Source organism: Choristoneura fumiferana, chromosome 13 (genome assembly GCF_025370935.1).
Source record: "Choristoneura fumiferana chromosome 13, NRCan_CFum_1, whole genome shotgun sequence".
NCBI classification, from domain to species: domain Eukaryota; kingdom Metazoa; phylum Arthropoda; class Insecta; order Lepidoptera; family Tortricidae; genus Choristoneura; species Choristoneura fumiferana.
Window position 1 is genome coordinate 16,968,037 of NC_133484.1, and position 16,839 is coordinate 16,984,875.

The 16,839-nt window shown below is 35.6% G+C and overlaps 1 protein-coding gene across 1 annotated transcript in view; it reads right to left on the reverse strand.

Annotated features, from left to right (window-relative positions):
* Positions 1–1,747: 1,747 nt before the first annotated feature.
* Positions 1,748–16,839, reverse strand: part of Scp2 (Sarcoplasmic calcium-binding protein 2) — a 40,018-nt gene continuing 24,926 nt past the window's right edge. The window contains exons 2-6 of the mRNA XM_074096554.1: positions 12,875–12,939; positions 12,290–12,342; positions 8,233–8,352; positions 6,003–6,215; positions 1,748–2,889 (exon numbers count right to left, since the gene is read on the reverse strand). Coding sequence (XP_073952655.1) covers positions 2,779–2,889; positions 6,003–6,215; positions 8,233–8,352; positions 12,290–12,342; positions 12,875–12,932 — 555 coding nt within the window. The 5' untranslated portion in view covers positions 12,933–12,939 and the 3' untranslated portion in view covers positions 1,748–2,778. The remainder of the gene's footprint in view (positions 2,890–6,002; positions 6,216–8,232; positions 8,353–12,289; positions 12,343–12,874; positions 12,940–16,839) is intronic.

Genomic DNA, 16,839 nt, shown 5'->3' on the forward strand with positions numbered 1-16,839 from the left:
CTGGGCACGGTTAGACTATCACGTAACATAGTAGAGATTAACTGCGTTTCAACCGTAATTCCAAAAGCATAAAATATATGGAATAAAAAAAAACATAACCCTCCAACGGGCAGTCGGGTAAAGATGAGCCATATCGAACATGATGTTTGCGATGATGGGCGAATGAATTCTATGAACATACATAATTAACTCAGTTTTCTACAATATGAATTATGTATGAATTTTGGGAAATTCTGATCATCTACTAGGCTCAGGTATATTCACTTAATTTTAATGCATTTTTAGGGGTCCGCAGTCAAATAGGAACCCCTATAGTTTCATAATTGTTGTTTTGGAGTCTTTTTGTATTTTTTTTTATTTCAACTCCAAATTTGTTACTTTTACGGGTACCTATCCCGTGAAACCATATCGAAAATAACAACATAGATGTCGTTAGTGCTGCTGCTTAAGTAGCATAGTAGAAATAAGCAACCTGAGATATGTATGCATAGGAAAAATTCGTGTCTAGATTCCTTTCCAGCAGTGGTGTAGGGGTTATAGCACGCAGCACGGAATGCTGAGGACCTGGGTTCGATTCCCAGTGCTGGTCTCTTTTTCTGGTTTTTCTGTGCATCCATGTCTCAGTTTGTATTTCCTTATAGTTTCGCCATGTCTGTTGAAGACACGGAGATATGAAGGTGTTGGCTGAAAATCAGCAGCATATACTTACTGCAGCATGTTTTTATTTTCTGTAAATTATGTATTATTTTAAGTTCGATGTCGAAATAAAGTTATGTCTATGTCTATGTCTGTCAGTCTGTCTGTCTGTCGGTCCTTCCGCGGTTAAGCTCAGAGACGTTTAGTACATACTAAAAAGCTGTTATTTGGCTTAAATATAACTACATATCAGTCACGCCGACAAAGTGGTAAAATAAAAAAATAAAAAAAAATGTTTTAGGGTACGTATAAACGTTAAGTGGGGGTTAAATTCAGATTGGTAGTAAATATATCAAATTTACAAGGAAAATTATAGCGGCTAAGATTGCTTGAGAATTATTAGTAGTTTAAGAGTAAATAGCAGCCTAAGGTATAAAACATACCTAAACTTTGAAGATTCCGTACACAATAATAAATCCATAGAAAAATATCACTTGATTTTTTCGTAATGGCTAGGGAACCCTATCCTGGGCGTGTCCGACACGCTCTTGGCCGGTTTTTTATTTGTAAATTGGAATCGAAAATGAAAAGTAAATTTTTGAGTATCGTTCGTTATGTTTATTGACTAACGGATAGCCTTATAGAGATTCTCAGTTCGAATCGTGGTAGAGATCAGTGGCATATAGAGTCGTAACAACTCGATTCCGATTTTTAAAGTTATTTTGTTTGTAATTTGTTCATTTTACGATTTGTAGTCTATGTTACGAGTTGATGTATCTATATTAACTAAGTATATAACTGGACGAAAAGTTTTACCGCATACGCCAAGTTGTAATAATTGACTATAGAATAAATGATTTGTAACGGATAACTCACGTCTTAAACCGAGTTTAGCTCGACATGTTTCGGGCTATTTCGTAGCCCTTCTTCTCAGGAGCACGCGACTCGGTGGCTGCCCCAACACGCACACGCGCACGAGTGAGTTATCCGTTACAATATCATTTAATATGAGTGAGTCTCACGGTAGTTTTATGTTCAAAATTGACTTTAGGTTCACTATTGGTTATAATAGGGGTAATGTGAGGGTATTTATGGAAAATAAAACGTTCAATAATTAAATACATACATTTATTCGAAACTCTATACTTGGCGACTCAACGACCATACCAGAAGTCATTTAACATAAACAGATAGCTGGAGTAAAATTGCACAAGCATACTTATATAAATAATCAACAACGCAATGTAAATAGATTTTTAATTATAAATTTTAATCTCAAAACGACTAGAATATTTTCATATAGGGTACTATAGACGGGCGTCAAAAGCGCGCGTTTAAAAAAACTCTGAAAACCATAACAACTCTCTTGGACAATACTTCGTCATTCCAATCACTTCTACAATTATAATATAAATGTTTTTATACTAACCATTTAATAATCTATCTGCTTAAAAGATTAAAATTATCTCATCACCTTAAGAACTCCTACTCACATGAGTAAAAGTATGGAATTCAAGACTGATTGTTAAAACGTCTAAGATGTTTTTGTAATTAACAAAATCTGTTTCAAAAATCCTACAGACAGTCACTAAGAAAAACGGTAACTTACTTGACAGACGTAGATTAAAAGCAGTGAAGTCCAAAACAACTACTAAAAGCATTTAAACATTCATAATTCGGGTAATATGTTGCGTAACAGTAGGTATATAGAATTATTTTAGATATAAACTACAAGATATGCTATATTATAATAATGAGATAGGTGAATATTTCATTCGTTGTCATAAGATAAATCCTAAGGACTTGAAAATGACTATTAAAATGCTTGAGTTTTGAGCATTTATTTTAAAAATTCAAGATTATTCAAAGTTTCAGAATCACGCATTGTTCCACTAAGAGAGAAAGACCAGGAAGTATTCTTTGAACACAGACACATTTAACGGTATTTATATTAATTTTACATTTTAGGTGACATCTTCTGAATACGACGGCTGGATATGGCAGCTGTCAAAAACGCTGGACTGCTATGGTTTGCGTTTAGCTGGAATCTGTCAAATGTCACGTGACATTAGGTATTGATGGAATGTTAGACGGTTTGTCGTGCTCCTTTGCCCACGCGTGGGAGTTCATCGGCCTCTAGACTTAGAAGCTGGTCCTGCCGAATATAAAGTTGCCAGCGGCATTTGGGTCCTCGGTGGAAAAGTACTCTTTCCACAGCTCTTGAAACTCTTCCCAGAAGACGTTTGCTTTTCCCTGGCAAAGAAAAATAAAGCTTAAATATTAAGAGATAAACTAAATGCGGGCTCGATTTTCATATCGTCCGATATCAAGTAACTTGCGAGATTTGTCAGAATTAATAGAAATTGACATTTTATTCGAATTAAACGTCATCTCAACTGATACTAGAATTATTTTTGAGAGATATTCGAAATTTGAATGCAAAAAAGAAATATTTTATTACTAAGTGATAATATCATTTTTACAACGGTTTAGTTTATGATTATGATTGTGTGTAGGTAGATAAAATAATATTATAACAATACACTCCTTTCTTTGGGCAGTCGTGTAATAATACAAACGTATCGGTCGAAAAATATAAAACATAAATATTATTGGAGACTTCACACCAATCACAAAACAATCACAAAAACTTTTGTCTCTATGATTTTAAATCCAAACGATTAAATTAAAACGATACCGACGTAATCTACGAACAAATTAGGTCCTTACTTTTTAGTCAGACGAAAATTGATTTTATTAAGTCTGAAAACCCAATTTTCTTACCCCAACTTATGATTTTTTCTGTAATCTCGATGTTATTTTTTTTCGATCTATTGTATTTTTATGTGTATGTATAAATAAATATTTCTCTCTCTCTCTCTTAAGTACAAATGAAAAGACTGAATGGAATGATCTTAATACCCTAGCCCATTAGTATATGATTTACAAATGCAAAAGAAAAGCAATAAAAGAACACAACAAGCACATTTGGTTTGTAAATGAATTGCCGCGAATAAAATTATAACCGAAGCTCTTAACTTTATGATTTCGTGTTTCCCGCTATTACTGCTAATGTAAAATTGATGTCGCCCCTTTTGGGGAAAGGCATAACGTAAGGCATGATTTCACTGTATTCATGGAATACAAATACGTTAGCTTGACTTCAGAGGGAGGTTTTCGTTTATTATACTTACTTATTTTTTCCAGAAATACGCTAGACTGATAGAGTTAGTTCGTCAATTCGATTTTCAATAAATATCGAATCAGTTTTTTTTTTCAGTTGAATCAAAAATTATGGACATACCCGCCTGAGTTGCCCGCGACTCCTGCGTAGAATCCGTTGAACGCTATCCCGCGGGAACTATGCAATTTATCGGAATAAAAACTATCCTACGTCCGAATCCGGGACTCAAAATATCTGTATACCGAATTTCTTCTAAATTGGCTCAGTGGTTTAGACGTGAAGAAGTAAGAAACAAACAGACTTACAAATTTACAAACTTTCGCATTTATAAAGTGGGTTTTCAAAGTGGGATAGCTGGGTAAAGGTCTGTGTGGTGTCACACCTACGTACGCTTTTTAACCCCCCACGCAAAAAGAGGGGTGTTATAAGTTTGACCGCTATGTGTGTCTGTCTGTGGCACCGTAGCTCTTAAACGGGTGGACAGATTTGAATGCGGTTTTTTATTTGAAACCAGGTTTTCTAGCAATGTTTCATCAAACTCGGTTTAGCCGTTTTGAGATACTGAACTTTGAAGTGATATAGTCGGGGGTTTTCCAACTTTTCGTTGGTTAGGTTATAACTAAAAAGTGAAATCACGCCCCACCCACAATCACCCCCACTTCTGAACTTTGACGCCCATCATCTTTATGATATTTTGGTTGATTGTCAAAAGAAAAAATAGGTGTTCAATATTTTCTGATAATCAACCTAACTGACGGACTAAAAAAGGTATATAAATATTTTATTTTTTTGCCCAGAAACCCTAGTCATAAATATTGTAGCAAAAATATTAGTTCTGAAGGTTTCTGTGACAAGCTGGTTGGCGCTAGAACCGTGAGGGCCGTTTGATAACTTTAACATCTATATGTCATGTTTATTATTAGTTAAATAACTAAAGCAGCAATTACACTGAGTCGTTCGCCGCATGCTGCATGCGGCGACCGCAAAAGTGTAAAGAACACGGTAGTCTGCCGCATTCGGCGAGCGACAGCTGCCACCGCCTTAATATGGCCGCCGCAGTAGACGGACATACTAATGTAAAGGCGACGGTCGTTCGCCGAAGTACTTTGAAACAAATTTAGCGACCGCATTTGGTGAACGACGCAGTGTAATTGCCGCTTAAATGAGCCAATCGTGAACAAAACAGTAACATCGAACGGACCTCTCGATACAACGTATATTTCGCCCATGTTTTCATACACTGTAAATTTTGAATTAAAAGTGATTTACGCGAGCGAAGCTACAGTAAAGGCTGGTACAAAATAACTTCATGAAGTGGGCTCAAGATAAATAAGCAGTTTCAGTTCGGAATGGAAGTAAGTGAACGCGATTAGGGAGTTATTTAACATTTTACAACTCTGTTTTTCTTGAGAAATGGAATTAAATTTAACGATAAATATTTAAATGAGAAAAGTTTTTCTTTTAATTCATTTAAAAGCCTGGAACTCGAGGATGAAACTTGTCTTAAATTTTGATAGAAGTTTGAAGTTTTTGCAATATAAAAAGGGTAAGCTAACTTGAATTTAAGATCGGCTTATTTAAAAAAGTTTTATATGAGGTACGCTACGGTCAAGCAAAAAACATCTACAAATTTAAATTAATCAGTAAGTACTGCTTTAGGTACATTAACTAATTAAAACTTGTATTAAATAGTTTGCTGAGCAAGATTGCTAGAAAATTTCAATTACGCCTCGAAAGTAAAAAAAACATGAAATCCAATCCAAGTTTGTGTTTCTTACAGAACTCTAAGGTTCATAATTATTAGTATAAAACTGCCTCGCAGCAACAACACAGTTTTTTAGCTTATTTTATTGGTATAATAACAATAACATAATATGCAAGTTGATGCAAATACTAATATGTAGGTAAGTACCTTAAATTGCTCAACTTACGCATTGCAGACATACATCATGATTATAATAAAATTATACTCAGCATTGAATATAACACAAAAAATAGAAAAAAATATTACTGCTTAACTGGAAAAAGGAAATCAAAAACAACCGCGTCTTATTTCATTTCCGTTAACTTTATGGGAATAATCAACAATTTTTGTAGGATTCAACTTTAAAACAACATTGTCGCAGATTTTTCAAGTTATTGCCGATTTTTTTTCCGAAAAACCCTCGTTAAAGTTCCTTACCTTGGCCATCTTGCTAAACGCCACCTTGCACTCCTGAGGGTCAATGCCGTAGGATGAGCAGACGGTGGTAAATTCGTCGCAGTCTATGGAGCCGTCAGCACTGGCGTCTTCCAGTTGGAACATGAACTGGCTGTACAGTTGTTGCCATTTGAGGGCCGCGGACGGATTCTGCGCGTAGTCGTTCCACATCGACACCCATTCTTCAACGGACACCTAGGAGCAAAGTTGTTTGTTAATTAAGCCTTTTTTATTTTTTTATACGGCCAAATTGTAGCGCATCAGGGATTTTCAGAGAGGCGCACATTGATGGCTTTGCCCATGTTGCGTAAGTGGCATCCCTTATGTGAAGGATTCGGAGCCAGAACCAGCCAGAAGTCCTTTACGGTGAGTGAAAACATCGCGAGTAAACCTTTAAAATTCTTTAACCATAACCATAACCTGCATCGGTCGGTAGGCCTCCAACAAGATGGAGCGACGACCTGGTTAAGATCGCGGGATCGCGGTGGATGCGAAAAGCACAAGACCGGTCTGAGTGGAGAGCCTTGGGGGAGGCCTATGTCCAGCAGTGGACGTCTTTCGGCTGACATGATGATGATGATGAACCTGCATACATCTACAAAGAAATTCAAGGGTGTGTGAAGTTCTCAATGCACTCTGGGGCCGTGTGGGAACTGCGTCCCTCTCATTCTGAGGACACCTTTGCCCTACAGTGGGATATAGGTGAAAGTATACAGGCCATATTATAGTTTGACGAAAAAGGCGTTGCTACTCAAACTACAAAGCATTTTTTGAAAAGATATAATAATAAATAAACGAATGTTAATCCACACGAGTACAATGTTGTAAGCTCTTATACACTCGGCCGCACATAATATACGTGACTGCCCCGCGGCTGTTCCAGCTAATAAAATGCCTCCGAACAATAAAGGAATTACTGGAAAAAAATGCTTAATATGGCAGCCAATTTAATTTAACAATGAAAAAACCGCGTTTAATTAAACGTGCGAACAGTACTCGTGATGGAGTGTCGAAATTTTATGGTACTTACAACTGGAGCTTGATTAAGTTCTGATGAGATATTGCAAGTTTATAAATGTTTAGCCCGGTTTAGACTTGCAAGAAAAATGCTGCAAGTTGTATAAGTACATTGCGATATCGTAAAGGTACGGTGGATCGAACGCAGCAATGCAATGCTACTTGCACCTTACGTCAGTACGCTGTAAGTTAAAATTAGTGCCGCGGTTCGTCTTTTATAAGGCTAGCGAAACGTGAGCGAAACTGTCTGCTATAACGTGAATAATTTACTATACGTATATTGTAAAATAAGAAAAAAATTGAAACTAAAATAAAAAGTAGTTGCTTAAACTTATACCTATTAAACTAGCCGTTTCCCGCGGCTTAACCCCCGTTTCTTTCTTTATTTTGTTTCACACTAACCTTGTCCTGACAATAAAGAACACAAACAAAAAGAACTTTCCACTTTGGCAGTTATGCGCTTACATACATTACGTTTATTTATTTTTACTTATATAGATGGAAGAACAAAAAGATAGATAGATTAAGAAACGGCCCCTGTGGAATTGCGCTCAAAAGGCTGGTATAGTATGGTATGGCGGCGTTTCCTTGTCGAATGCTATGCTAATTCTTTGAGAGAGCTAGCAGCCGGCCTTTTAGTCTACAGTTGTGTCAAATTTCAGGTTGTGATGCTAATGCCCAAGGGATCCAAAAGAAAACCAGCGCCATTCGCAGTGGTCTCAAAGGAAGACCAGCGCCGTTCGCAAGGCGGTAAGTATTATGCTGATTTGGGACTTTTTTTTTTTTTTATTCGACTGGATGGCAAACGAGCAAGTGGGTCTCCTGATGGTAAGAGATCACCACCGCCCATATACACCTGCAACACCAGGGGGATTGCAGATGCGTTGCCAACCTAGAGGCCTAAGATGGGATACCTCAAGTGCCAGTAATTTCACCGGCTGTCTTACTCTCCACGCCGAAACACAACAGTGCAAGCACTGCTGCTTCACGGCAGGATTAGCGAGCAAGATGGTGGTAGCAATCCGGGCGGACCTTGCACAAGGTCCTACCACCTGCAAACCTTCTTCTTTCTTCGTAACCGTGATGTGTATTTTCTTTTGTTTATTTTATTTTACGTAATATCACGAATAATGTTTTCATTATCTCTTTCTAATTCCAAAATGCAGATATTTAATTCATAGTTAAGGTAAGATACCTGTCCGTCTCGATTGGAGTCAGCCCTCTTCCGTAGCCCATCCCAGATCTTGATCATAGTTTCATGCGTTTCCGTGTGTTTTGGGTCTCCAGGCTTCCATCCTCGCAAGCTGCAGATTTTCTAGAAGAAAACAATTGTATTGAATAACAGGTTTTAAAATAATTGCATGTACTTAATTCCGAAAACCTTTTCTTTCTTTCTTTCAAGAACGTCGGGAAAATTTGAAGTTGATAGATGTAAAATTTCGGATGTTAGCATGGACAGACCTTTGTCTAGCTGTGGGACTATTTTCATTTACAAATACATACACAATATTATTATGAATGCAACATCCATATCTATTTATATTTATAAAGCACTCGCTTAAAAAAATACTTCAGGCGACAATAACTATTCACCGATTTTGATGCTTTTTTTTAATTAAAGCGAGTTTTTTTGCGGTGGGTCTTAGCTATGTTTCAGTTTAATCGTTGCAGACATTTTTGAGGTATCGATATTTGAAATGACAATGACGGGGGTTTTCCAATTATTCTGTGTTGGTTGTAATAAACTACAAACTCATTCGGATGGAATGAGATCGAAACCGTTGTCCACGAGATAACGAGTACATTAATACTAGACATAGTAATATCTCGTGATGTTCAGCCACATTGTTCACATTAAAACTTTGAGAAGCGCTATAAAATTGAGATAGAGATTGAGATTGAGACTACCACAGGGTCATGTTATAAAGTTACAATTCGTAGAAGATACAAAGTTCGTTAAAAATAAACTTCAGTTTAGTCTAACTTTGAACGAGCAATCCATAAACCAGATTATGGCTGATATTCATGTTGAAAAGAGTTCACTAAAAATAATTAAAAACTGGCCAAGTCGGATCACGCGAAGTAAAAGGGTTCCGTACTATACAAATGCTCTATATTAAGTTTTCTTCGACAATTAAGTACTCGTTATTAATAGCTTGTAAAGCTTAATAAGCTCAAAGCCACGCCACAAGAGAGAAATCTCTTTCCAAACGTATAAACCTTTTGTTTTTGTTATAAAAAAATGTATAAAGAACTATCGTCATGATTCTCTTCACGTTTTTAACCCCCGACGCAAAAAGCGGGTGTTATAAGTTTGACCGCTATGTGTGTCTGACGTCTGTCTGTCTGTGGCACCGTAGCTCTTAAACGGGTCGACCGATTTGAATGCGGTTTATTTGTAAGCAGGGTTTCTAGCAATGGTTCTTAGATATGTTTCATCAAAATCAGTTTAGCCGTTTATGAGATATTGAACTTTGAAGTGACAAAGTCGGAGGTTTGCGAACTTTTTGTTGGTTGGGTTAGTTTAACCGTTTTAGCAGTTTAGGTATTTCGCAAACGGCACTGATTCAAAAGAGGTCTTCCAACCCCTTCAATAGTCTTGCAGGAGCAACGAATCCCCACACTATGGATAAATGGCAAGAAAAAATATTTTACTACTTGATTAGTAATAGTCTGTATTATTAATAGTATAGGCCAGGCTGACGGAGAAAGCGAAATCATAAGGGTTATGACAAACTACGGAACCATAAAAACGAACTTTTAATCTACTAAGTGCTGACTCAGAATTCGGTTGCACCTCAGTATATAAAATGAGCCGGTTTCAAGCTTTTTGCTGTAAACATCCTAAGTAACCCTAGCATCTATCATCATCAGATCAGTTAATATAATAAGTAAATTTTGAAAAAACCTGTATGACAAATTCGAAAAAACTAGTACTTATAGTTACGGAATTAGAAATTTAAAAAAAAACCTTGTTCACGCCATAAAGACAACCTTTATGCCAAATTTCAGCCTTCTAGGGCTAAAAGTTTGGGTTGAGCGTTGATGAGTCAGTCAGTCAGTCAAAAGTCAAAGTCAAAATATCTTTATTCAATTTAGGCTATAACAAGCATTTATGAATGTCAAAAAGAAACGGAAAAACCTCTGTTGAGAAAAATCCGGCAAGGAACTCAACGAAGTATATATTTTTTAAACAGATTTACAATATTATTAAATAATATCTATACATCACAAGTATACTTAACTTTATTTTTAACACAGTAGGTTCGCTATTGAAGGGATCGCCAATGCGGATCGGAATTATTTCCAAACATCTCTGTCCATGATATAATCATTAACTTTATAATACGCCTTAGATATTAATGTCTTCTTGGCAATAGATCTGAATTTTGTATCCGTTTCATTTCTAATATTTTTTGGAATTTTATTATAAAAACTATGCAATTTCCCAGAAACGACTTTTTGGTTTTAGCCAGTCTGTAAGATGGAACTTTAAGCTTCCCTGTGCCCTGTGTTTCTAGTTGCCTTTGGCTTATTGACGTTAGTGGGAAAATCACATATGTTCGTCCTAACATACATGATTATTTCAAAAACATATAAGGCTACGGCAGAGTTAGGATACGCTTACTTAAAAAAAGATCTTAAAGATTCACGCGTCTTCAAATTATAAATTGCTCTCTTTTGTAAGATAAAAATTGACTCTGCAGCAGATCCCCATAAAATAAGGCCGTACGAAATAATCCTATTAAAGTAAAGTGAGTGTCAATTAGTCAAATACTCGGGTTTTTTCCTTTTATCTATATGTATAGATAAAGAGTGTCTCCGTATCCGTCCACTTAATCTTTCCATTCTTGCTTTACGTAGACTTTAATACAAATGTGGTTAAAATCTAGCCCACGGTACACTTTCATCACAGACCAAGTGTTAAAACAGTACGGTAAGGGTTTATTGTAAATGTTGGAGACATTGTACTCTGTTCAGTGGGATACGTTATATTTTAAATATAAACAGGTAGTTAACTTTCTTGTCGGTTCCATCCGAAATTATAAAGTCTTGGACTTCGTTATTACCTACATGAATAATATTTATCTTTGGATATGATAATCTAAATCTGCTAGGTACAAATCTACAACAAAAGTAGACAACATCCATCAAAGGCTGGATTTAAAAAGCAACTAATTAGTATGTCAGTTAAATAAAATAAATTAAAATCATCTTTATTCTAGATCACAAGAATCCATATCATGTCATACAAATTTAACTTGCAAGATTTGACTACAGACAGACAGACAACGGGATAGGTGAAAATAAATAAAAGCTTGTAAAAAATTGCGTGTCCAATATTTTTTGATAATCTAAATGACGGACTCATTGTGCCAGTTGATCAACGAATGGATTTTCAATTACTTGTTATGATCTTTGCATTAATTTTTGACAAGCCTTGTTAACTGTGGACAAAAACCAGGTAAATGTTTAGTTTATAAGTCACATAACGAGAATGATAATAGCATATGTGACGATCTAGGCTCCTTGTAAATGTAAGAATACGCTAGAATAGAAGGCGTTACTTTGCTGACATTTATCTACTGTGTACTGTTGTAGGACAGCGCTCGAGATTTCTCACTACAAAGGCCGAGAGATGAATCTACAGCATCCTTCAGTTTTAATGCCGTATTACTGAGAGTGGGTCTTCAAACACATCTTGCTGAGTAATAGCTTTAGTTGTGTAAAGTGTGACCCGAGACAACCCTGAGATATAGTAGCGATTTGTAAAAGTAATTGATAGCCTCACTACAACACACAAAACTGTGCTATCTCCAAAGTTGCGATTTTATGTACAGATGTCACAGGTTTGTCGCAATGGTGCGACATGTGTTTATTAGTTTATACCCGCGACTTCGCTCACGTAAACCATTGGGTTCCGCAGTTAAAATTTCGGAATTTAACTCAATTCTCAATAAGTTTCCCTAAATAAGAAAATATAGGGACCTTCGTATTCTATTTACTTTCTTGTATTTAGACTGGGTCAATCAGTAAGGACTTCATCAGCGGGAAGACGTCCAATGCTGAACAAAGGCCTCTCACTAAGAACACCACAATGAACGACAACTCGCCACTTGCATCCACCGGTTGCCCGCAATTCTCACGATGTCGTCAGTCCACCTAGTGGGAGGCTTGCCAACGCTTCGTCTTCCGGTTCGTTGTAAGGACTTTATTTAGTAAGAACTATAGATATAAAGATTTTAACTCACCTCAATAGCCAACTCAAAGTCTTTCCTTTCTATCGTGCCACTTTGATTGACATCTATAACAATGGTCATACTTAAGTTATACTCAACGTCAAAAACTGACACTATTCAAGCAATTTAGGTATATCAAAAATCAAAAGGTAAAAAAGTAAATATCGAATTTTCTACTACTATTGCAAAAAGGATTATTATCTATCTACGCTCATCAAATTTCATCCAAATTAGTTCAGAAGTTGATGCGGTTGATTTACAAACATATTCGCGACTTTCTGGTTTATAAGGTGCAAGGCGTAATTTTGAACGTGATGAAAAAATAGCGTTTTAGCCCAGAAAATTTTAATGTTCAACAATATAATGCATAACGTATTACTTGAAATTACTCTTCTTGAAATCATACATTTTATCGGATTATTATATTGTCCAATATTGACTGACTTTGAAACATTAATGTATCGCGTACAAAATTTCACCCTGTAGTATTATGATTATTACTTCAACCTTATAGAAATAAATACATGTTGAATTTAAATATAAAACAAAACTTCTTAAACTAAACAAATCTTTAAAAGTGTTAAACGAAACACTTACCAAAGAAGACATTAAAAACGTAGAGAAGTTTCTTCCGTCTGAACTCAGAGATGGACATTTTTTATCTGAAACAAAGAGATCGGAACTTTAGCTTTTCTCCAGTACCTAATACCCCTTGATTTAAAAGCCTTATTTATTTTAAACTCAGCCCTCCTTTAAAAAATAATATTTAGTCATGATTGAAATGTATAACCTATGAGGTACCATATCTATTAGTCTTATTAAATAAAAAAACTGGCTAAGAGTATGTCGGACCATGGAAAAAGAAAGCTACGGAAAAATAAGTACTACATAGAGAGAAAATTTCAAGGTGGGTTACAACCTGTTTCAACAAAAAGAAGTAAAGATGAAACCACAGGTTGTGTAATTTATAACAATAACAAAAGTATAAAAAAGTTCAAGATTTTGATAAAACATGTCTAAGAATCATCGCTAGAAAACCTGTTTTTAAATAAAAGAAACCGCATTCAGATCGGTCCACCCGTTTAAGAGCTACGGTGCCACAGACAGACAGACTTATAACACCCCCCTTTTTGCGTCGGGGGTTAAAAACAACCATACATACTTATACATCTTAAACACATATTAATAGATAGACCCAGCAACATTTGAATAAACTATTTGATACAAGATAAGTGATAACTGAGCATAATTATAGTGCTCCCACAGTAGAGACATAAAAAGAGAGATAAAGATTTTGCGTGTTTTAAATGTATTGGTACTCGTAAGTAGTTTGAACCAAGTACTCTGGATAGAATACCAGCTTTCAAATAAAAAAACCGCATTCAAATCGGTCCACCCGTTTAAGAGCTACGGTGCCACAGACAGACACACAGACACACATAGCGGTCAAACTTATAACACCCCTCTTTTTCGTCGGGGGTTAAAAACAGGGGAGCGCCAAAGTTCGCATACCCATTCGCTAGTCATACCGTATTTTTTGTCCGAACCATCGTTTGTCATAATTTTTTTTCCACTGAAACCTTAAATTTTTCTGAAAATTTTAAAGGGCATCCTATAGAAACTATAGTTTAGGTTAGGTTTGTTTTATAACAATTCCGAACAATCATTGGATTCGGAGAAAAAAGAGTTATAACAAACGATAATTCTGGCAAACATTACATTCGGACTTTCAATAAGTATGCGAGCCGATATGGACCCTATTAACAGATGTAGAATGTAGGGTTAATGTTTGAAAATGTTTGAAAATGTTTGAAAAATGTTTATTTCGTTATAAAATCATTGGACAAAAATTAGGGTTGGGGCTTCCTAGTAGGTATTGGATATACCTGTAACAGGAAGTCCCGCTCCTCCATAACAATTACATAATTAAGTATAACAAAACAAATTATACCAAGAAAAAGAAAGGGAAAAAAAGGGTTAAGAGAGAAAGAGCATCGTACAATTTATCTGCTATCACAAATAAAAAATCAACCATGCCACAGACCGTGTGACTGGTCAATAACAGTCACACAGTCTACATAATATGTTAAATAGAACAATTTAGATCGCAATTGAAAAATACCACAAGCTATTATTTCAGGCAATCGGGTCGGCAGCAATTTGCTCCCATTCTGCGTTTTGTTTTGAAATTGAATGCTATTTCGGTTTTAAAAGCTAATTTGTCGGTTGTTTGTGAAGCAATCCTGAATTCTGAGAGGTTTATTTAATAAATAAAACGTTCGGCTAGATTTAATGTATGTTGTATTTGAACTAGATTTTCTTGTTTTAACGTTTTTAAACGTGGTTGGATGGTTGGTGGTGAAATAACTGGCACTTGAGGTATCCCATCTTAGGCCTCTAGGTTGGCAACGCATCTGCAATACCCCTGCTGTTGCAGATGTTTATAGGCGGTGGTGATTACTTACCATCAGGTGACCCACTTGCTCGTTTGCCATCCAATCAAATAAGAAAATAAAAAAACTTGGATTTTTTAAGCCAAATAGACATACCTAACAAATAACCAACCATAAGTATTTAACGGAATATAATATCGACTACTCGAGTTGAGCTAGTTTTTAACCCCCGACGCAAAAAGAGGGGTGTTATAAGTTTGACCGCTATGTGTGTCTGTCTGTCTGTCTGTGGCACCGTAGCTATTAAACGGGTGAACCGATTTGAATGCGATTTGTTTAATTTTAAAATCAGGTTTCTAGCAATGGTTCTTAGGCATATTTTATCAAAATCAGTTTAGCCGTTTTTGAGATATTGAACTTTGAAGTGACAATGTCGGGAGTTTTCCAACTTTTTGTTGGTTAAGTTATAAGCTCATAGCAACAACAAATACAAAGAGCAACGTAAACATGGTTTTTTTGTTTTATCTTTCTTGTACGTGTACCCAATGAACATACTCGTAAATCAATGTGTTTAAATCTTTATTTAAATATCCAGCCCCTTCTTTGTTTTTAAATTTAGTATCTTATTGACTCATAAATAAAAGTCCAACTAAAAATAATGCATGATGTTTAAAAAACACAAATTTCATTCTAAAAACTACAGCTATATTTCAGATAATCCACCATTCATTCAATCTATAAAAATATCGTGAACGTCAAATATTTTCCATGATATGGCCGCCCAATCTAGACGGATTACTGTATCGAAATTGGTATCACAACAAAGGAATAATCCACCTAATAGTCTTAGCCCTCATTTGTCCGAAACTTTTTTGATATCGAAGTCTGAAAATACGAGTTTTATGTATTTTGTGTCGACGTCAATCTGGCTTTTTGTATTGATATTTTGGCATTTTTACTTTAAATGACGCAACATAACTTTTTTTTTCAGAATTAGGTAAGTAATTCTGGATTATCCTTACTCAAAATCACGAGTACCTATTGATTTAAACGAAGAAAAAAGTGTCCCTAATTTTTTTGTCAGTTTAGTGACTTTTTTCATACAGTTTATATGGGTCGTTACGAAATGGAGACATATTTTTTTTATGGAAAATTGGGAACGTTTTTTTTTCTTCGTCAAAATCAATAGTGCTCGTGATTCTGAGTACGGAGAACCCAGGACTACCCAATTCTGAAAAAAAAGGTTTCGTCATTTATAGTAAAAACGTGTGTATGTATGTATGGAAGAAGCACATACATATTTTAAAATCCCGCTGTCAATTCATGACATGATACTGCGCACGTATTGTTTGTGTATTTGGTAGGTATGGTCAAGGACTTTAATTTATGAGTCACCATGGAACCATTTCACAGTAAACGTCAAAGTGACATCGCATTAATTAACAAAGAATTAATCGAGGAGGTTAGTAGACGTCACAGGGGACCGAAGAGGCAGCTTCTGCGAACAAAGAATTAGCCTAGCAATTCAAAGAGGGATTCTGCTAGCATCTTCGTAAACTTGCACTCGTACTTGCAACTACTTGGTTTAAATCATATGTTTTAGTTTTCATTATTATTATAATTTGTCTTTTTTATGTAGGTATTTTAAGTTAAGGTTACTTTAATTTTAATTACTTATTAAGTATTCTTTTCTTCTAACAAATAAACTTGCTCGTCCAAGTCATTAACCAAGAAAATCGTAATGACTTTTCCTTTGAAAAGTTTCCATGGTAGCACATGAATTAAAGTCCTTGAGTGTACAATGCATAATGGTTTTTCATCGTATTAACGAAAATGTTTTCCATTCGCTCACTTAAAATATTCGTTTAGTACTTGAAATACGCGATAAATCCCGAAAAAAAGTGGCATCTTCCTTCTTCAAGAATAACAAAACACTAGAATCTAGATCATACTTGTTTGTGCCGACATAACGTAACAAGAACACGATTGGAAAACTCTTTGTTATTTTGGGTCAACTGTGCGACAATATTTTGGAGGCTGGCGAATGTTGTCACAAAAGTTTGCGTTTAGTCACATTCAATATTTGTTTACGTGATTTAATAAAAACAGCACGATATTTCAAGTATTTTTGTAAAGTTTGTGACAAAATGCGTGTCAGTTTTTTTTTTT